This window comes from Pristiophorus japonicus, chromosome 12 (assembly GCF_044704955.1).
Source record: "Pristiophorus japonicus isolate sPriJap1 chromosome 12, sPriJap1.hap1, whole genome shotgun sequence".
Taxonomy (NCBI): domain Eukaryota; kingdom Metazoa; phylum Chordata; class Chondrichthyes; family Pristiophoridae; genus Pristiophorus; species Pristiophorus japonicus.
The window spans coordinates 76,332,610-76,356,031 of record NC_091988.1 but is presented as its reverse complement, the minus strand read 5'-3'; the positions used below and the strand labels follow the sequence as shown (position 1 = coordinate 76,356,031).

General features: G+C 43.9%; 1 protein-coding gene across 1 annotated transcript in view; it reads right to left on the bottom strand.

Annotated features, from left to right (window-relative positions):
- The window catches only part of LOC139276787 (monoglyceride lipase-like), a 119,337-nt gene that overhangs the window by 56,569 nt on the left and 39,346 nt on the right, over positions 1 to 23,422 (bottom strand). The window contains exons 3-4 of the mRNA XM_070894792.1: positions 18,167 to 18,273; positions 12,760 to 12,896 (exon numbers count right to left, since the gene is read on the bottom strand). Coding sequence (XP_070750893.1) covers positions 12,760 to 12,896; positions 18,167 to 18,273 — 244 coding nt within the window. The remainder of the gene's footprint in view (positions 1 to 12,759; positions 12,897 to 18,166; positions 18,274 to 23,422) is intronic.

Genomic DNA, 23,422 nt, shown 5'->3' with positions numbered 1-23,422 from the left:
CTGAACTTCATTTTGAAGGGTGGAAAATGCCTGTGCGTGAGATCTTTTAATGTGGGGTGGCCATTGCACACCGGCTACCACACGGGCTTAGCAGAGCAAGATCTTGGTCCAGTGGCAAGTGGGTCCAAGATGACTGGAGACCAGGCACCGCTGTATGAGCCTAGTTTCCTAAGGCGAGATGCGAGCCATAAGCTCGGCCATGAGCAGCACCCTTCGGTGAGGTGGTGAGAAAACTGAGGCCTGGCTGAGGGCAGGCATTGGGATGGTCAGAGGTCCATTTTGTGGAAGGAGGAGAGATAAATAGATCAGAGTGACCACAGCCATTGTGTATACCATGTGCTCGACAGAGACTCCGCCGTTGAGTGGGGCCAACGTTCGGGAGTGGTCAGGGGGTCGTTGGTGGGATGGAGGCCCGAATGTCGCTGGAGGGATGAAGGCCCGAGCGTCGGTAGAGGCATGAAGGCCCGAACGTCATCTCTCCGGCGACTCAATTATAATCAGGAAGGTGGCTCACCATCAACTTGGCAAGGGCAATTCGGGATGGATAATAAATGCTGGCAGTGTCAATGATGCCCACATCCTGTGAATTAATTTTTAAAAATCCAACGTCTCACAACGTTTGCCCGTACCAGAAATAAAATGGTTTCCCATTTGGTACTGGAGCCGACTTCGAACGGTGCAATGAGTTCCGAGGGAGTGCTGCACTGTTGGAGGACTGGGAATTAAATATTCAGGGGTATTTGACAATCTGGAAGTCAGACCGAAAGGAAAAGGAGGTGGGGTAGCTCTATTGATAAAAGATGGAATCACTGCAATAGTGAGAAATGATATTGGCTCAAATGATCAGGATGTTGGAACAGTTTGGGTGGAGATAAGGAATAATAAGGGGGAAAAGTCACTGGTGGGCGTAGTCTATAGGCCCCTAACAGTAGCAACTCTGTTGATCGGAGGATAAACCAGGAAATAGTGGGGGCTTGTAAAAAGGGAACAGCAATAATCATGGGTGATTTTCACCTCCATATTGATTGGACAAATCAATTTGGTCAGGGTAGACTAAAGTGCATAAGGGACAGGTTCCTTGAGCAGTATGTAATGGAATCAACCAAGGGGCAAGCTATCTTAGATCTGGTCCTGTGTAATGAGACAGGATTAATAAACAATCTCCTAGTAAAGGATCCTCTTGGAATAAGTGATCATAGCACGATTGAATTTCAAATTCAGATGGAGGGTGAGAAAGTTGGATCTCTAACCAGCGTACTAAGCTTAAATAAAGGAGACTATGAAGGTATGAGGGCAGAGTTGGTTAAAGTGGACTGCGAAAATAGATTAAAGTGAAGGACGGTTGATGGTGTACATTTAAGGAGATATTTCACAACTCTCAAGAAAAATACATTGTGGCTAACTAAAGAAATAAAGGATGGTATCCAATTAAAACAAGAGCATACAGAGTGGCCAAAACTAGTGGGAGGACAGAAGATTGGGAAGCTTTTAAAAGCCAGCAAAGAATGACAAAAAAAATGATTAAGAAAGGGATGATAGACTATGAAAGTAAACTAGCACAAAATATAAAAACAGATAGCAAGAGTTTCGATAAGTATATAAAAAGGAAAAGAGTGGCTAAAGTAAATGTTGGTCCCTTAGAGGACGAGACCGCATAATTAGTACTGGGGAACATGGAGATGGCAGAAACTCTGAACAAATATTTTGTATCAGTCTTTACGGTAGAGGACATTAACAATATTCCAACAGCGGATGGTCAAGGGGCTATTGGGGGGGGGAGGAACTTAACACAATCACAATCACTAAGGAGGTGGTACTCAGTAAGATAATGGGACTAAAGGCAGGTAAATCCCCTGGACCTGATGGCTTGCATCCTAGGGTCTTAAGAGAAGTAGCGTCAGGGATTGTGGATGCATTGGTTGTAATTTACCAAAATTCACTGGATTCTGGGAGGTCCCAGCAGATTGGAAAACTGCAAATGTAATGCCCCTATTTAAAAAAGGAGACAGACAAAAAGTAGGAAATTATAGACCAGTTAACCTAACATCTGTGGTTGGGAAAATGTTGGAATCATTATTAAAGAAGCAGTAGCAGGAAAAGCAAAATTTGGTCAGGCAGAATCAGCATGGATTTATGAAGGGGAAGTCATGTTTGAAAAATTTGCTGGAATTCTTTGAGGATGGAACGAACAGGGTGGATAAAGGGGAACCAGTGGATCTGGTGTATTTGGACTTCCAGAAGGCATTTGACAAGGTGCCACACAAAAGGTTACTGCACAAGATAAAAGTTCATGGAGTTGGGGGTAATATATTAGCATGGATAGAGGATTGATTAACTAACAGAAAACAGAGAGTTGGGATAAATGGTTCATTCTCTGGTTGGCAACCAGTAACTAGTGGGGTGCCACATGGATCAATCTATATTAACGACTGGGAAGAAGGTACTGAGTGCAACGTAGACAAGTTTGCTAACGATACAAAGATGGGAGGAAAAGCAATGTGTGAGGAGAACACAAAAAATCTGCAAAAGGACGTAGACAGGCTCAATGAGTGGGCAAAAATTTGGCAGATGGAATATAATGTTGGAAAGTGTGAGGTTTGCACTTTGGCAGAAAAAAATTATTTATATGGAGAAAGATTGCAAAGTGCGGCAGTACAATGGGACTTGGGGGTATTTGTGCATGAAACACAAAAGGATAGTATGTAGGTACAGCAAGTGATCAGAAAGGCTAATGGAATCTTGGCCTTTATTGCAAAGGAATGGAGTATAAAAACAGGGAAGTCTTGCTACAGTAATACAGGATATTGGTGAGGTGACACCTGGAATACTGCGTGCAGTTTTGGTTTCCATATTTACGAAAGGATATACTTGCTTTGGAGGCAGTTCAGAGAAGTTTCACTAGGTTGATTCCGGAGATGAGTGGGTTGACTTATGAGGAAAGGTTGAGTAGGTTGGGCCTCCACTCATTGGAATTCAGAAGAATGAGAAGTGATCTTATCGAAATGTATAAGCTTATGAGGGGGCTTGACAAGGTGGATGCAGAGAGAGTGTTTCCACTGATGGGGGAGACTAGAACTAGAGGGCATGACATTAGAAAAACGGGCTGCCCATTTAAAACTGAGATGAGGAGAAATTTTTTCTCTGAGGGTTGTAAATCTGTTGAATTCTTTGCCTCAGAGAGCTGTGGAAGCCGGGACATTGAATAAATTTAAGACAGAGATAGACAGTTTCTTAAACGATAAGGGGTTATGGGGAGCGGGCAGGGAAGTGGAGCTGAGTCCATGATCAGATCAGCCATGATCTTATTGAATGGCGGAGCAGGCTCGAGGGGCCATATGGCCTACTCCTGCTCCTATTTCTTATGTTCTTGTGTTCTCATTAAGTGCCATTAATGCCCGGTTCAGGAATGGGCATTGAAGACCCAGTGGCGGTATTTGAAGATGAGCAGCGAGTGTCTTGATCAACATTCCTCGCTCAAAACAATGAAAAAAAAATACAGGTCACCCATTTTGCACTGCTGCTGGTGAGATCTTGCTGTGCACAACATGGCTGTCACATCTGCCGATATACCAAACAGTTGCTGCACTTCAAAGTCATCCGCTGTGCATCAAACACTTTGCAAAATTTGCAATGAGGGCAGTATGTATGATGTAGCATATATGGATTTTAGCAAAGCTTTTGATAAGGTTCCACATGGCAGACTAGTCATGAAAGTAAGAACCCATGGGATCCAGGGCAAAGTGACAAGGTGGATCCAAATTTGGCTCGGAGACAGGAAGCAAAGGGTACTGGTTGTTGGGTGTTTTTGTGACTGGAAGGCTGTATCCAGTGGGGTTCCGCAGGACTCAGTGCTGGGTCCCTTGCTTTTTGTGGTATATATCAATGACTTGGACTTAAATGTTGTGGGTATGATTAAGAAGTTTGCAGATGACACTAAAATCGGCTGTGTGGTTGGTAATGAAGAAGAAAGCTGCGGACTGCAGGAAGATATCAGTCAACTGGTCAGGTGGGCAGAACCTGACCAGAAATGGAATTCAATCCGGATAAGTGTGAAATAATGAATTTGGGGAGGTCCAACAAGGCAAGGGAATATACAATAAATGGTACCACACTGAAGTGTGTTAAGGAACAAAGGGACCTTGGAGTGCAGGTCCAGATCCCTGAAGGTAGCAAGACCAGGGAGATAAGGTGGTTAAAAAGACATATGGAATACTTGCCTTGATTAGACGAGGCATGGAATTCAAGAGCAAGGAGGTTATGCTTGAACTGTATGAAACACTGGTTAGGCCACAGCTGGAGTACTGTGTGCAGTTCTTGTCATCACATTACAGGAAAGATGTAATTGCATTGGAAAGGGTACAGAGGAGATTTACAAGAATGTTGCCTGGACTGGAGAATTTTGGCTAGGAGGAAAGATTGGAGATGCTAGGTCTGTTTTCTTTGGAACACAGGAGGCTGAGGGGAGACTTGATTGAGGGGCCTGGATAAAATGAATAGGAAGGACCTGTTTCCCTTGGCAGAGGGGTCAATAACCAGGGGACATAGGTTTAAAGTAATTGGGGGCAGGTTTAGAGGAAATATGAGGGAAAATTTCTTCACCCAGAGGCTGGTGGGGGTCTGGAACTCACTGCCTGAAAGGGTGGTAGAGGCAGAAACCCTCACCACATTTAAAAAATACTTGGATGTGCATTTAAAGTGCCGTAACCTACAGGGCAAAGGGACCAAGAACTGGAAAGTGGGATTAGGCTGGATAGTTCTTGGTCGGTCGGCGCGGACATGATGGGCCGAAATGGCCTCCTTCCTTGCTGTAAATTTTTATGATTCTATAATTTGCGGAATGGTAAGGCACAAGATATAAATGCACGTTGTTCTTAAAGTTGTTGGCCGAAGAAATTAAATCCTCACTCGTCTGCTTCCCTCCCTCAAGTCCCATTCCACTTTATGATCACATTGTACTTACAGCACAGAATCAGGCCATTTGACCCAACAGGTCCATCCTGGTGTTTATGGCCCACATGAGCCTCCTCCCACCCCTCTTCATCTCAACCCTACCAGCATAATGCACAAAATATAGAGCGTCAATTCTATGAGGATTAACAGACTGCTTGATAGGACAGTGTAGAGGCAGCTTTACTCCACATCTAACCCGTGGTGTACCTATGCTGGGAGTATTTGATGGGACAGTGTAGAGGGAGCTTTACTCCATATCTAACCTGTGCTGTACCTGCCCTGAGAGTGTTTTATGGGACATTGTAGAGGGATCTTTATTCTGTATCGAACCCGTGGTGTACCTGCCTTGGGAGTGTTTGATGGGACAGTGTACAGGGAGGTTTACTCAGTATCTAACCCGTCTGACATCCAGTTCTGGATGAGGAGAATTTTTCTCCAATTAAATATTGGGAAGAGTGAAGCCATTGTTTTCGGTCCCCACCACAAACTCTGTTCCCTAGCCACTGACTCCATCCCTCTCCCTAACATCTGTCTGAGATTGAACCACACTGTTCGCAACCTTGGTGTCATATTTGACCCTGAAATGAGCTTCCATGGCAGAACTAAGGTCACCTATTTCCACCTCCGTAACATAGCACATCGATGCCCTTGCTTCAGCTCATCCACTGCTGAAACCCTCATCTATGCCTTTGTTATGTCTAGACTTGACTATTCCAATGCACTCCTGGCTGGCCTCCCATGTTCTACCCTATGTAAACTTGAGGTCATCCAAATCTCGGCTGCTCGTGTCGTAACTTGCACCAAGTTTTGTTCACCCATCACTATTGGCTTCCGGTTAAGCAACTTTTCAATTTCAAAATTCTCATCCTTGTTTTAAAATCCCTCCATGGCTTCGCCCCTCCTTATGTCTGTAATCTCCACCAGCCCCCCCCTACCCGAGATAGCTGCGCTCCTCTAACTCTGTCCTCTTGAGCATCCCTGATAATAATCACTCAACCATTTATGGCCATGCCTTCTGTTGCCTAAACCCTAAGCTCTGGAATTCCCTGCACAAACCTCTCTGCCTCTCGACCTTTCTTTCCTCCTTTAAGACGCTTCTTAAAACCTACCTCTTTGACCAAGCTTTTGGTCTTCTGCCCTAATCGCTCCTTATGTGGCTCATCGTCAAATTTTTTGTCTTATAATACTCATGTGAAGTGCCTTGGGATATTGTACTACATTAAAGGCGCTATATAAATACAAGTTGTTAAAACATAAGAACATAAGAAATAGGAGCAGGAGTCAGCCACACGGCCCCTCGAGCATGCTCCGCCATTCAATATGATCATGGCTGATCCGATCATGGACTCAGATCCACTTCCCTGCCCGTTCCCCATAACCCCTTAAATCCTTATCGGTTAAGAAGCTGTCTATCTCTGTCTTAAATTTATTCAATGTCCCAGCTTCCACAGCATTCAGAGGCAGCAAATTCCACAGATTTACAACCCTCTGAGAGAAGAAATTTCTCCTCATCTCAGTTTTAAATGGGTGGCCCCTTATTCTAAGATTGTGCCCCCTAGTTCTAGTCTCCCCTATCAGTGGAAACATCCTCTCTGCATCCACCTTGTCAAGCCCCCTCGTAATCTTATACGTTTCGAAAGGATCACCTCTCATTCTTCTGAATTCCATTGAGTAGAGGCCCATCCTACTCAACATTTCCTCATCTCCGGAATCAACCTAGTGAACCTTCTCTGAACTGCCTCCAAAGCAAGTATATCCTTTCGTAAATATGGAAACCAAAATTGTACACAGTATTCCAGATTTGACCTCACCAATACCCTGTATAACTGTAGAAAGACTTCCCTGCTTTTATACTCCTTCCCCTTTGCAATAAAGGCCAAGATTCCATTGGCCTTCCTGATCACTTGCTGTATCTGCATACTAACCTTTTGTGTTTCATGCACAAGTATCCCCAGGTCCCGCTGTACTGCAGCACTTTGCAATTTTTCTCCATTTAAATAATAACTTGCTCTTTGATTTTTTTCTGCCAAAGTGCATGCCCTCACACTTTCCAACATTATATTCCATCTGCCAAATTTTTGCCCAATCAGTTAGCCTGTCTATGTTCTTTTGCAAATTTATTGTGTCCTCCTCACACATTGCTTTTCCTCCCATCTTTGCTGTTGTTATACTTTTAAGTTTAGAGGGAGCTTTACTCTGTAACTAACCTGTGCTGTACCTGCCCTGGGAATGTTTGATGGAACAGTGTAGAGGGAGCTTTACTCTGTATCTAACCCATACTGTACCTGCCCTTCAAAAATCACACCAAACCCACCTGGTTTTCACCTCAATGTCAAACAGGGATCTATGTGCGGGTTGATGGTGGAGTGGAAGGAGTTGGGGTGGAGGGTGGTGGGGGAGGAAATGAGCAGAGGAAATTGTAGAAAAAATGTTTTAAGTAGAGGGAACCTAATTAATCAAAGGGGACCTAATTCAATGGAAAGCCTCCGCGCGCAACTTAATGATTTTGTATGTATTTTGACTGTATAAAAACAGTAACCCGACAATGGTTTGGAGAGAACAGCTGGTTGGGTCTCCGAGTTACTGAACTCGTGTAGAAGCTATCTCTCTCTCGATCGAGTACTTAATAAACGATTCTTTTCTCCAAAACAGACTTGCGCGAGTATCTTTGTAATACTCCACATCAATTGGTGCTACGGGAAACTGACAAACGGGTGTTTACAGAAGCATCGTGAGTGAGTATATTTAAACTACCACTCTTAATCCGATGTAAGCGGTTACAAAACGTGTCTGTTGCCTGGGGTACCTGAATCTGTGAAAAGTCTGTTATGATGTAAAAGACTTGGGGGCAATTTAAATGTGTTGTATATCCGTCACTATATAAGTCAAAGTGAGGGACCCCGTAGTGGTTGCAGACTCTAGGTTTAAGGAACCAGATCAGGGAGGCAATCAGTATCGTTAGTCCAGCCGGACGCTAGGGGCGTCCAAAAGCTTGGAGACAGTTCACAGAAAGTCTGTTATGGTGTAAAAGACTTGGGGGCAATTTAAATGTGTTGTATATCTGTCATTATACAAGTCAAAGTGAGGGACCAATAGTGGTTGCAGACTCTAGGTTTAAATCGATAGGAAAATATCGGTGGGGCCGCAGACTCTGGGTTTAAGGGAAACCAAGCAGAGGGACGGATGATATCTGATACAGTGAAACCGATTAATAATGACTATGTTAAGTGATGAGTGGGATCCTAAAATAGAGCCGGCCAAACAGAAATTATGGTGGGAGAAATAGAAAAATAAGAAAACAGCCAAAGCAGGATTAATGATAATAAATCAGTACCTACAATGACGTCCACTGGATGGTTAGGACAGAGACTGATGAAGAAAAACAAGGGGACCAGGAAAAAAAAGAAAATAAGCTTTGTTGAATGAAAATTTGATGGGAGTTAATGAATTTTTCATTTGTCTGAAAGCCTGTTTTTTTTTCAAAAGGAAAATGGTGTAGCTGTCTGTTTGTTTTAGCTCCACCCACTTTTTCAGATAGTGAGTTGAACGTTTTTAACTCTTTGCAGTGTTGTCCTAGATGTGGGAAGTTTTAAGAAAGTGTGAACCCAGAATTTATTGCGGATTTATTTTGATTTGGATATTCTAATTGGATTAGAGTAAAAAAAAATGCATGGTCTCGTTTTTTTTAAAATTCCGACACACTCACTTACTTGTCAAAAGAAAATACGTAATCATTGATTATATTGGGTTGAAAGACAATACATTTAGTCTAGGAATGAGATAAAGAAAGAAGGGAGAGTGTATGCCTTTAAAAAAAGCCCGCGTGGGTTTTTTGAGGCTACGGGCTGGAGGGAGCTATGCCCTCGTTTTCCTTTGTGTAGAATAAAAGAGATTTAAATAAAAAATTGGCAGTACAGTATTTGAATTGGGATTTTGAGATATTTCAGGTGATTCTTCTGGATATATCTTGAAGTTACAGAGCAAAAGATTTTCTACATATGCTATTCCTACTTGGATTGGAGTTTTTTTTAATGTTCAGCTTCTAAAACAGAAGTTAGGCACATAATTATAAAACAAGTACTTTGCATTCTGTGATTTGTGAATCACTTAGACATAATATTAAAAAAAAACAGCAATTAGGATGGGAACAGTAAGGAGTTAATTTTGTTGTGAAAGTTTCAAGTACCGCTGGTTAAGAAAAGGCACAATAAAATATTGAGATACATTTAAAATTGAGCCTCTTTAAAACTATTTTGGTGTTTGAGATTTTTTTTTGTGTTGATCTGACAGAGATCTATTGAAAGAATGTTTTTCATCAAAAGGACTCGCTAAATAAAATGTTAAATGTGGGTACTAACCAATGATACCAACCTACAGTTCAGGTGTATGCAAATTTATAAAATCTGATATCTTTTTAAAAAAAAAAAAGAAATAAAACTAAAAAGTTTGGAAACAATCTAAAAATAAAAGACAGAAATGCCATTTGGGGGAGACGAGATCAAATATGGAAGTAGCCTTGGAAATGATTTGCGAAAACTTGAATTGCGAGCACTTGCATGTTAAGATAGTTTATAAACTATCACTTGTTTTTGAATACAGGAAACCAGACAATCCTGGCCAGAATTACTACCCACAATATTAATGAGGTTGTGCGCCACCCCAAATCGGACCACGGGATTAACCCCGTATGAATTAATGACCGGACGTGCAATTAGGTTACCAGAAAGAATAGTGACAGGAGGAGCAGAATTAGGACCATTACGAGATAGAATCAGGAAGTATGTGATGGAATTGAGTGAGCAGTTAAAAGGTATGCGACAGGAGGTCTGAGAGAGAGGACAGAGAGAGGAGGACGAAGACGATGGGACAAATACCTCAGTTATAATCGCCGAGGTGGGGGCTAAGGAAGTGGCAGATAAACCAGGATTTGCACCTAGATGGAGCGGACCATGTGAGGTGGTAATTAGTGGTGACACATGTGCATAACAAAATGGATCTGGGAAAGGGCCCACGTCCGGAGAAACGGTGCAAACAATCCGGTTGAAATTGAAAGGTTAATAATCTAATTGAACCCTAGGATGCCAGGCTGTAATTTCTCAACAGGAAAAATGTGGCTCGTTGCAAAGGCGCCTCAATGCTCACCAGCCTGGGAGAAGCTCCCATAACACAGGGACAACCGACTGAGGGACAGCAAGGCGTGTATTACACAGATTTGGTTGATGTTGGTTCTGATGCCAGAAAGCTGATGGTGATGGTTGAAATAGCAGTAGACTTAAAGTACAGCGTCAGAATGATGTACCTAAAATGGTATACAAAGGGCTTGAAACAACCGGGGGGGGGGGGGGGGGATGGGCTTATACAAAGTTGACAATTTGGGTAAATGAGTCCGTGTTATATCATGGTCTGGGGGGCGGGGGGTGGGGGGGAGGGGAAGAAGAGACAAAAACAATTTGTGGTGACCCGAAAGACGAGGAGAAAGAGGAACATATTAGAAATGGTAGGTGTGGGCTATGCGGCCTGGTCTCAACAGTAAACACAATAGACCTTCAGGCCATAGACGGGCAAGTCAGTACTTTAACCCGTACCCCAAAAGGGCTGTTAGAAAGAGGAGCTGCAGGCCCAACTAGGGAATGGGGCCAAACGGGAGATACTGCGGGTAGCCTACACCTTGAGAGATCATGCAAAGATCAACAATCTACTGAATGACCGAACCACTAAGGCAAGTGCGGCTGCCATATGTGCTGCGTATGGAGCATGGATGCTGGCCTCAGTGGAACATAATTTAGAACAGTTACAGAGCAGGGAGCTACCGGACTGGATAACTAACGATGTTTTTAAAACTTGGATGCTGAATAAAAGTCCTATCCAAGGCTGTCAGGTTTGGAGGAATAGCCACACATGGGTCTCTGAGAATAGATGCATCACTGGCCACCAGAACATAATAGGGTTCGTACTAAACATTCCACAGTATAACCTTACTGAAGGACAAGGTCTATATAAGTTTACAAACATAGGGGAAGTAAGAAACCAAATACGAGTAAGGTACCACAAGCTGCATCAGTATGTGATTAAAAATGAGAATAAGACCAAGGATGTGTCTATAACGGATTGTTATAAGAATAACCAGGTTGTGTTATGCCGAGAGTCGTTTCAGAAGGGCAAGGATGACTGTGGATATGGCCAAGCGAAGGGATGCGTTCTAAGCATCACACCATGGGCATTGGACTATGAAACCACAGCAGCATCACAAGGAGACGGACGGTGGTGTGTTAGCACCACAGCCACTAACCTGACTGTGGGAGGGGAAATAACATGCCCCATAGGACACCCTAACTTGTGTCTGAAGCTTAAACACAAAATCAACATAAAAGGATATACAACATACCCCGAACTGGAGGAAGAAACCGTCAACGGAACGGTGGTAGATACGATAAAAGTGGGGTATAAAGGTTTTGAGGAGCCACAAGGAAAACCGATACCTAAATTGAGCGAAGAGCAGTTGACACTGGAAAGGAGTGTATTTGAACAACAATTTAAATATGTTGTCTTAGAGGAACAAATCGAAAAACTACAAAAGGACACTGACACAGAACTGGCTAAACCACTGTGGTATGCTCAGTTCTACAACTTTGCACTGAATTTGCACATACACCCTTGGATTAGAATTATATCCTATGTGTTACTCATAGTGCAGCTGGTACTGGTACTGATACTCCTGGCAGATACAAGAGGCGCAGAATAAAAACCTTGGCTAGGGCCATTAACAAAGAACTGAGCACGCCTTTGCTGGGGCCACATAAGGGGGAGCAACCACAACAATGGCACGAGTACCTGATATGAGTCGTGAGTGTCCCAATCCTATCGCCCGATCAGTGAAACCGGGGCGGGAGACACACGAATCAAGACAGGGAAAGGAAAATTATTGGTCAGGGTAGGTATTTGGGGTACCATCTGACCAAATGGGGGATTGTAGAAAAAAAATTAAGTGGAGGGAACCTAATTAATCAAAGGGGACCTAATTAAGTAAAGTTAAAAACCAAAAGCAAGGCTGTAGGAAAAAAGAAAAATATGTGCTACGAACACAGGGAAAATGATAAAATTAGAACTCTCAGGAAGATAGATCATCTTATCGCAGTATAAACCAGACAGTTGGGAAAAATACACTCCAAGGCTAGGTCACATGGGGTGGTAAGAGATTATGGGAAACAAAAGACGATTGAAAAACATTTCAACTGGTTGAAAGCGGTTAGGCCAAGAGAAGAGGAGTTCACAGGAATGATGTGGTACATAACTTATCAGATAAAAGGCACACAGGGGAGGTAATGAAGTTTGCTGTCAATATAATTGTATTAACCAATTAATATAGTAGGTAGGCGAACATTTTGTGACGTGGCAGGGAAACAACAAATGGAAAACCTCCGCTTGGAACTTCATGATTTTGTATGTATTTTGACTGTATAAAAACAGTAACCCGACGATTATTTGGAGAGAACAGCTGGTTTGGGTCACCGAGTTACTGAACTCGTGTAGAAGATGTCTCTCCCTCGATTGAGTACTGAATAAATGATTATTTTCTCCAAAACAGACTTGTGTCGAGTATCTTTGTAATACTCCACATCAGGAATGAGCTCCAAAAAAACCATAGGTTACAGGGCATGTTGTAGATGAGCTACTAATGGAGCAATGGAGACAAGCTACAAGCGGGTTATTTACCCGCCCTCTTGTTCACGTATATATATATATATAGAAAAGGTGATAAAATAGAATAACATGCAAATTAATTCCATTTTCTACCAATGGATCACTTACCATGCACAGTGACAATAAGTAAAGCTTTAGGGTCGGGTACATTCTCTTCAACATGTCAATGTGCTGCAGGCAGTCCCGGATATATATTTTAAAATCACGCACAATTATGCGCGGGCCCTCACTCTGCCCATGGCCAACTGCATAAGGAAGGAAAAAAAAAAAGAGAGGCTTAGAGGCATTAAACAATTGGGTAGCGAGGTCCCTAAAAGGCTCGGTAAGGCAGAGAGAACAGGACAGCGCTCAGGTCACTTGTCTCAATGACTATCTGTCCCACCTGTGACAGAGTCTGGGGCTCTCGTATTGGACTGTACAGCCACCAAAGAACTCACTTCAGGAGTGGAAGCAAGTCTTCCTCGATTCTGAGGGACTGCCTATGATGATGATGATGTCTCAGCTGGGTTAATATTGAGGAAATCGCTGCTCCTGTGTTCAGGAGGAGATGATCAGCTAGGGTTGTCAGTTAAAGGGGAGGGCCACTGCGAACTCTGCATATATTTTAGTTAGGTCCACTGGGCCACCAGGGAGGATTGCAGCCGGCCCAGCGGCCTGGAACCCAAGAGCGGGTGCTGGGCTGCCTGTTGGCGGCCTGGCCAAACCCGTGGCTGCTACTGTTGGGCCGACCTCGAAGACGGACGGCAATTAAAATAAAATGGCGGCCACAGCAGTGCGCCCTCCCCTTTAAGGGCGGATGCGCCGCCCAGTCACAGGTAGATTCCCGCAGGGGAAAGCTGTCAGTGGCACAGACCGATGTGGCGCTGCTCCTGTGGGACAGTTTGCACCGGTCGGTGTGGGGTCGGTGCGTGCCCGACGGAGTGGGAACACGGGCGGTGTGGATACCCCTTCCTGCCGCTCCTGGCCCAGCGGTAATTTAGAACGGGTCGGCCCATCCGTCTGTCCTCGGTCGGTAAGGCCTATCCACTCCATTACCCCCTCTTAGAGGCGGGGGCAATTTCGGCCCCTTATCTGTATCCTCTGGTTCTTGACCCTTCCGCCAACGGGAACATATCTACCATGTGTAGATCCCTCATGATTTTTAACACGTCTATCAAATCTCCTCTCAATCTTCTTTGCTCTAAGGAGAACAACCCCAGTTTCTCCAGTCTATCCATGTAACTGAAGGCCCTCATTCCTCATCCCTGGAATCAGTCTCGTAAATCTTTTTTGCACCCTCTCTAAGGCCTTCACGTTCTTCCGAAAGGGCAGTGTCCAGAATTGGACACAATACTCCATTTGAGGCTGAACCAGTGTTTTATAAAGGCTCATCATAATTTCCTTGCTTTTATACTCTATGCGTCTATTTATGAAGTCCAAGATCCCGCATGCTTTTTTAACTGCTTACTCAACCTGCCCTGCCACTTTCAACAATTCGTGCACATATACTCCCAGGTCTCTCTGTCATGCAGTCCCTTTAGGATTGTATCCTTTAGTTTATATTGCCTCTCCTCGTTCTTCCTACCAAAATGTATCACTTCACACTTTTTAGTGTTAAATTTCATCTGCCACATGTCTGCCCATTTCACCAGCCTGTCTCTGTCGCCTTGAAGTCTATCACTATCCTCCTCACTCTTTATACTTCCAAGTTTTGTGTTATCTGCAAATGTTGAAATTGTGCCCTTATACCCAATCCAAGTCATTAATTTATATCAAGAAAAGCAGTGGTCCTAGTACCAACTCCAGGGAATATCACTGTATACTTTCCTCCAGTCCAAAAAACAACAGTTCACCAGTACTCTTGTTTCCTGTCACTGAGCCAATTTTGTTTCCATGCTGCCACTGTCCCTTTTATTCCATGGGCGCCAACTTTGCTGGCAAGCCTATTATGTGGCACTTTGTCAAACGCCTTTCGGAAATCCATGTATACCACAGCAACTGCATTACACTCATCAACCCTCTGTTACCTCAGCAAAAATCTCGATCTAGTTGGTTAAACACGATTTGCCTTTAACAAATCCGTTCTGGCTTTCCTTAATTAATCCACGCCTATCCAAGTGACTGTTCATTTTTTGTCCCTGATTATCGTTTCTAAAAGCTTCCCCACTATCGAGGTTAAACTGACTGGCCTGTATTTGCTGGGTTTATCCGTACACCCTTTTTTGGACAAGGGTGTAACATTTGCAATTCTCCAGTCCTCTGGCAGCACTCCTGTATCCAAGGAGGATTGGAAGATTATGGTCAGTACCTCAGTAATTTCCTCCTTAACTGCCCTCAGCATCCTAGGATGCATCCCATCCTGGTCCTAGTGACTTATCAACTTTAAGTACAGACAGCCTTTCTAGTACCTCCTCTTTATTAATTTTTATCTCATCCACTATCTCCATTACCTCCTCTTTCACTATGACTTTGGCAGCATCTTCTTCCTTGGTAAAGACAAATGCAAAGTGCTCATTTAGTACCTCTGCCATCATGCGTATGTCTCCTTTTTGGTCCCTAATCGGCCCCACACCAACTCTTACGACCTGTTTAATATTTATATGCCTAGAGAAGACTTTTGAATTCCCTTTTATGTTAGCTGCCATTCTATTCTCATTCTCTATCTCTATACCCCTCTTATTTTCTTTTCCACTTCCCTTCTGAACTTTCTATATTCAGCCTGATTCTGACTTGTATTCTCAACCGGACATCCATTATACGCGTTCTTTTTCTGTTTGATCTTACTCTCTATCTCTTTCATCATTCAGGGAGCTCCGACTTTTCACTCAGAGTTTTGTAAATCTTTGGAATTCTCTGCCCCAGTGGGCTGTGGATGCTGAGTCTCTGAATATATTGAAGGCTGAGATAGATAGATTTTTGGACTCTAGGGGAATCAAGGGATATGGAGAGCGGACGGGAAAGTGGAGTTGAAGCCGATAATCAGCTATGATCTTATTGAATGGTGGAGTAGGCTCGCGAGGCCGAATGGCCTACTCCTGTTCCTATTTTTTATGTTCTTATGTCCCCTCTCTTGGGAATGTACCTCACCTGTACCTGAACCATCTCCTCTTTAAAGGCAGCCCATTGTTCGTTACAGTTTTGTAAGTCTGGCGCCATTGTGCAGATACCGGTAGTGTCCTCCCCACCCCCCAAGGCAAAAACTCATTTGCGCCCCTGGAGGCTCAAACGGCAGGCACACAGGAGCCCAATTTTGCCCCCCCTTGTATCCAGAAATATTTAAAACCCAATCCTGCCCTTTTTTGAGCCAGGTCTCCGTTATCGCCACGACATCATATTCCCATGTGGCTATTTGCACCTGCAGCTCACCGACCTTATTTACCACGCTTCGTGCATTACACACGTGCGCTGTAAACCTATCTTAGACTTTCTTGTATTCTCTCTTAGTCTGACCCCCACCTAATACCTTATTATTTCTTACTCTCGTGCTATCTGGCTTTCCCAATCCTTTGTGCATTGTTTCTCCTTTCCATTGCTACATCCTGGTGCCCATCCCACTGCCAAATTTATTTAAACTCTCCCCAACAGCACTATCAACCAACACCCCGCCCACCCCATCCCCATCAGAATATTGGTTCCGGCACTGTTGAGGTGCAGCCTGTCCAGCTGTACAGGTTCCCAACTCCCCCAGAACCGGTCCTAATGTCTCAGGAATCTGAAGTCCTCCCTCCTGCAGTATCTCTCCAGCCACACATTCATCTGCTCTATCCTCTTATTTCTATACTCACTAGCTCATGCCACCAGGAGTAATCCAGAGAATACTACCCAAGAGGATTTATTCCTTGTTGGAATTACATTTACTGCCTTCTGCTAGGTCCAGGAAAGACAGAAAGAATGGTTAAATCCACCTGAACAGGGAGTCCCACTCCAGCAACTTGAGCACAAAAATCTGGCTAACAGTGCAGTGCAGTGCTGAGGGAGTGCTGCACTGAGGGAGGTGCCATCTTTCGGATGAAATGTTAAACCGAGGTCTCATCTGCATTCACAGGCGGACGTAAAAGATCCCATGGCACTATTCTAAGAAGAGCAGGGAATCCTGAACAATATTTCTCCCTCAATCAACGTAACAAAAACAGATTATCTGGTCATTATCACATTGCTGTTTGCGGGAGTTTACTTTGCGCAAATTGGCTGCAGTGTTTCCTCCATTTCAATAGCGACTACACTCCAAAAGTACTTTGCAAAAGCAAAACCCTGTGGGTGGTGGAAATCCGAAATAAGAACACAAAATACTGGAAATACTCAGCGGGTCAGGCAGCGTCTGTGGAGAAAGAGTGTTAACGTTTCATGTTGTTGACTTGACGCAAGGCTATTGACCTGAAATGTTAACTCTGTTTGTCTCTCCACAGATGCTGAGTGACCTGCTGAGTATTTCCAGCATTTTCTGTTTTTATTCCCAAAGCACTTTGTTAGTTGTAAAGCGTTTCGGGATGTCCTGATGGCGTTGCAGGCACTATAGAAATGTAAGTCTTTCTTTTCCCCATCACCATACCGAGCATCATCTTGCATTTACGTTAGATTGACCATATGTCCCCGCTGTTCGGGGACAGTCCCCAGTTCACGAAACCCGTAGCCAAATAGCCTAGCTGTTAATTTCTAGTGTTGGAATATGGCGTACAACACACATGCACTGTGCCGTTCACGCGACAGCCCCGAGGTGGCCTTGGCGGTGTAAGGGGCTGGTGTACTGGTTAGTGTCCACGTCCATTGAGCACTGACTGAGGGGTGGACACCGCCGCCAGTGAGTTCGGCTGCGCTCCCGGCCCACCCCCACTCGAGAACCAAGGCCCTACTTTTCTTCCCTATCCCGCTTTGTTTGCTTCAGGATGGACCAGTTTGAATCGCAGGCGGTCGCGAGCTGATTGGTTGGCGGGATTCTGATTTCATCATCTCCATTCCCCCTCCCCACCCCGTCTCACAATTCGAAATGGTCGCAATTCCAAAGCCAATTGGTCGGTCGGTGACGGTTACGGCCAACAATTCCGTTAATATATGGCGTGTTTGTTTTTGAAAAACGCGGCCGGCGACACACGCGCACAACAGAGACAAAAGGTCAGGTGTCAGCAACTGCCTGCAGCAGTGTAGACAGTGGGTATGAAAAACTAAGTGTTATTCTATTTATAAACAGTGTCGGAATGCGCTTCATTAGCATGACGTTACATCCGCAGTAATTACATGCATTTTGCATTTGTAGTGTTCATGTGCAACTGTTAAAATATAGGCTGCTAAAAAAAATATTGCTACATTTTCTGATCTGACTCCTTTGCTACGTTCCTGCTCTGTGTGTCCCCAGATTCAGTTAGACAATATGGTCACCCTAATTCATGAGGAGGAAGGTGAAATCGATAGTAAAGAACAACATATTAGAGCGATAATCTTGTGTGTACAGCAGTCACTAACCACCAGAAGATGGTGCGGCAAATAAACACTTTCCTGATGGACTGTTGTGCTGGATTTAAGAGCCGCAGGCGGTACTTACTGTGATCGTGTGCAAATACGAGCAGGGATTGGTTCAAGAGCATCGCAATAATTCTCTTGTAGCGCCCGCAGTGCTCTCCTGCGGAGTGTATCAACATCACTAGAGCCCTGGAATAATTTGGTGAAAGAAGAATTGAGCAGCGGAACACCTTTAATATTAAATGAGTCACGCTAAAATCCTGTAATTCAAAGCTGATTCCACCTCCGTATACATTTGAGTCATTTACATTTAAATCCAGAAAAAAAAATTCTGGCAAGCGAATCAGCAGTTCCCTGCGCATTGCTAGACGACTGCTCCTCAGTGAGCAGCAGCGACCCGGGGCGCAAGGAAAGGACAGGGAGGTCACAGGCATCTGTGAACCTGCCCAACTCTTGGAGCAACAGCAAAGGCCCCGAGAGCAGGCAACTTGAGCCAACTGGGTTCCCACTGCCAGCACTGGGCACCGCGCTGCCACCAGACTACCTGGACACCACCCAGCAGTTCTGGTACTAGTTTGTCCTCACACACTGGTGCTGACACCAGTACTGATTCCAAGTATGTATCAAGTATGTACCTCACCAGTCAAATGTACTTGCCTCACAACTGTACCACAAATGTAATGATGTAAATGCAAATTTTTTTTCTGGACTTAAATGTATATGAATGTAATAAGCCACCGGCATAATCTATATGTGGGGGCGGAGAGAATGGAGTGGTCATGGACTCACAAACAGAAACCACCAGCACCTCTACTGCCAACGAAATACCACCTACTCACCCAAGATAGAAACGACCCTCCAAGGGTCAACCAGATAGAGCTAAGCCCAGAGCACAGTCAATGTCAATGAAGGCGATTTACACGAAGGACTTGGGGGAGAGTGATGTCATGTATCCAGACATGTTTACTGCTTGTACTATTACATATGATGTGCCACCAGAGGTCACTACTATGGGAAACTTGTACACCAGCTGTATGGTCACTAAGGTGTGCCACCAGAGGGCACTGCAGTGGGAGGCTTGTAGATTACCTGTCCAGGTGTGCCAGGCCTAGTATAAAAGGCAGGCCACCATGTGTGATACGCACTCTGGAGTTACATTAAATGGTCTAAAGTCACTACAGTTCAAATACAATACCTTGCCTCATGGAGTTATCAGAACATCTAAAGACATAACACTGTCTATCTCTGTCTTAAATCCATTCAGTGTCCCAGTTTCCACAGCTCTCTGTGGCAGCGAATTCCACAGATTTACAACCCTCTGAGAGAAGAAATTCCTCCTCATCTCAGTTTTAAATGGGTGGCCCCTTATTCTAAGATTATGCCCACTAGTTCTAGTCTCCCCTATCAATGGAAACATCCTCTCTGCATCCACCTTGTCAAGCCCCCTCATAATCTTATACATTTTGATAAGGTCACCTCTCATTCTTCTCAATTCCAATGAGTAGAAGCCCAAACTACTCAACCTTTCCTCATAAATCAACCCCTCATCTCCGGACTCAACCTAGTGAACCTCTCTCAACCACCGCCAAAGCAAGTATATTCTATCATAAATATGGAAAACAAAACTGTACTCAGTATTCCAGGCTTCACCAATACCCTGTACAACTGTAGCAAGATTTCCTTGCTTTTATACTCCATCCCCTTTGCAATAATGGTCAAGATTCCATTGGCTTTTCTGATCACTTGCTGCACCTGCATACTAACCTTTTGTGTTTCATGCACAAATACCCCAAGATCCTGCTGTAAAGCAGCACTTTGCAATTTTTCTCCATTTAAATAGTAACTTGCTCTGTGATGTTTTTTTCTGCCAAAGTGCTAACCTCACATCTTCCAACATTATACTCCATCTGTCAAATTTTTGCCCACTCACTTAGCCTGTCTATGTTCTTTTGCAGACTTTTTGTGTCCTCCTCACACATTGTTTTTCCTCCCATCTTCCTATCATCAGCAAAGTTGGCTACATTACACTTGGTCCCTTCGTTCAAGTCATTAATATAGATTTTAAATAGTTGGCGTCCCAGCACTGATCCCTGCGGCACCCCAATAGTTACTGATTGCCAATTCGAGAATGAACCATTTATCCCGACTCTCTGTTTTCTGTTAGTTAGCCAATCCTCTATCCATGCTAATATATTACCCCCAACTCCGTGAACTTTTATCTTGTGCAGTAACCATTTATATGACACCTTGTCAAATGCCTTCTGGAAGTCCAAATACACCACATCCACTGGTTCCCCTTTATTCTCCCTGTTCATTGCATCCTCAAAGAATTCTAGCAAATTTGTCAAACATGACTTCACCTTCATAAATCCATGCTGACTCTGCCTGACTGAATTATGTTTTTCCAAATGTCCTTTTACTGCTTCTTTAATAATGGACTCCAACATTTTCCCAACCACAGATGTTAGGCTAACTGGTCTATAGTTTCCTGCTTTTTATCTGCCTCCTTTTTTTAAATAAAGGTGTTACATTTGCAGTTTTCCAATCTATTGGGACCTCCCCAGAATCCAGGGAATTTTGGTAAATTACAACCAATGCATCCACTATCCCTACCGCTACTTCTCTTAAGACCCTAGGATGCAAGTCATCAGGTCCAGGGGATTTAATCCGTCTTTAGTCCCATTATCTTACTGAGTACCATCTCTTAGTGATTGTGATTGTGTTAAGTTCCTCCCCTCCATATAGCCCCTTGACTATCTACTGTTGGGATATTGTTCGTGTCATTTATCATAAAGACTGATACAAAATATTTGTTCAGAGTTTCTGCCATCTCCATGTTCCCCATTACTAATTCCCTGGTTTCGTCCTCTAAGGGACCAACATTTACTTAACCACTCTTTTCCTTTTTAATAACTTATAGAAATTCTTGCTATCTGTTTTTATATTTCGTGCTAGTTTACTTTCATAGTTTATCTTCCCTTTCTTAATCATTTTTTTAGTCATCGTTTGCTGGCTTTTAAAAGCTTCCCAATCTTCTGTCCTCCCACGAGTTTTGGTCACTTTGTATGCCCTTCTTTTTAATTGGATACCATCCTTTATTTCTTTAGTTAGCCACGGATGGCTATCTTTTCTTTTACACCCTTTCCTCTCACTGGAATATACTTTTCTTGAGAGTTGTGAAATATCTCCTTAAATGTATGCCATTGTTCATCAACCATCCTACACTTTAATCTATTTTCCCAGTCCACTTTAGCCAACTCTTCCCTCATGCCTTTGCAGTCTCCTTTATTTATGCTTAGTACGCTGGTTTGAGATCCAACTGTCTCACCCTCCCTCTGAATTTGAAATTCAACCATGCTATGATCACTTATTCCAGGGGATCCTTTACTAGGAGATTGTTTATTAATCCTGTCTCATTACACAGGACCAGATCTATGATAGCCTGCCCCCTGGTTGGTTCCGTTACATACTGCTCAAGGAACCCGTCCCTTATGCACTCGATGAACTCTTCCTCAAGGCTACCCAGACCAATTTGATTTATCCAATCAATATGGAGGTTAAAATCACCCATGATTATTGCTGTTCCCTTTTTACAAGCCCCCACTATTTCCTGGTTTATACTCCGACCAACAGTTGTTACTGTTAGGGGGGCTATAGACTACGCCCACCAGTGACTTTTTCCCCTTATTATTCCTTATCTCCACCCAAACAGTTTCAACATCCTGATCATTTGAGCGAATATCATTTCTCACTATTACAGTGATTCCAACCTCCTTTTCATGTCTGTCTGTCCTTCCAGATTGTCAATTACCCCATAATATTTATTTTCCAGTTCTGGTCACCTTGCAACTATGTCTCTGTAATAGCTATCAAATCATACTGATTTGTATCTATTTGTGTCGTCAACTTATCTATTTTGTTACGAATGCTACGTGCATCTGCTGCTGAAATCCTCATCTGTGCCTTTGTTACCTCTACACTCGACTATTCAATGTTCTCTTGGCCAGCTTCCTAACTTTCACCCTCAACAAACTTGAGCTCATGCAAAACTCTACTGCTTGTATCCTAACACACACCAAGTCCCGTTCACCCATCACTCTGGTGCTTGTTGATCTACATTGGGACCTGGTCCGGCAATGCCTCAATTAAAAAATTCTCATCCTTGTTTGCAAATCCGTCCATAGCCTTGTCCCTCCCTATCTCTGTGTCCTCCTCCAGCCCTACAACCCTCCAAGATCACTGCACTCCTCGAATTCTGGCCCCTTGCGCATCCCCGATTTTAATCACTCCACCATTGGTGGCCACGCCTAAGGCCCCAATTCCCTCAGTAAACCTCAGCCTCTCTCGCTCTCTCTCTCCTCTTTTAAGACGCTTCGAATACCTGCCTCTTTGAGCAAATTTATTGACCATCTGTCCTAATATCTCCTTATGTGGCTCGGTGTCAAATTTTGTTTGATAAACGCTCCTGTGAAGCAACTTGGGATGTTTTACTATGCTAAAGGCGCTATATAAATGTAAGTTGTTCTTGTTGTGTGATTGAAAGAGGGCGGACTCTGCTTCTGGTCAATCACCTTGCCAGTCGTGAGGAAGCAAACTCTAACTGTATTGGCGGGACTCAGTTGGAAGTGAGCCACTCTCCAGATTTTGAGCACATAACCTGGATTGACATTCCAGCGTAGTACTGAGTGGGGCAGGGTGGGGGTCAGGGGCGCGGGGGGCGGGGAGGGGGGGAGGGGGGGCGGGGAGCGGAGCAGGGTTCCACATTTTTGGAAGCAATGACTTTCGGATGAGACGTTTAACTGAAGTCTGCCTGTTCAGATGGATTTTCTGTGTGACAACAGCCCCGTAAACAACAATCAACATGACTTCAAACAGGAACATAGAAACATAGAAACATAGAAAATAGGTGCAGGAGTAGGCCATTCGGCCCTTCTAGCCTGCACCGCCATTCAATGAGTTCATGGCTGAACATTCAACTTCAGTACCCCATTCCTGCTTTCTCGCCATACCCCTTGATCCCCCTAGTAGTAAGGACCTCATCTAACTCCTTTTTGAATATATTTAGTGAATTGGCCTCAACAACTTTCTGTGGTAGAGAATTCCACAGGTTCACCACTCTCTGAGTGAAGAAGTTCCTCCGCATCTCGGTCCTAAATGGCTTACCCCTTATCCTACCTGACCCAATCTCCTTGATTTATTTTTGGAAATGATAACACAAGTCCACTGTGCTAAGTCCAACGCCATGTGTACTCAGACAATCAAAAGGCATTTCATAAAGCACCACATGGACGGTTACTAATTAAACTCAAAGTAGGATTTCAGAGAAAAACTTAGTATA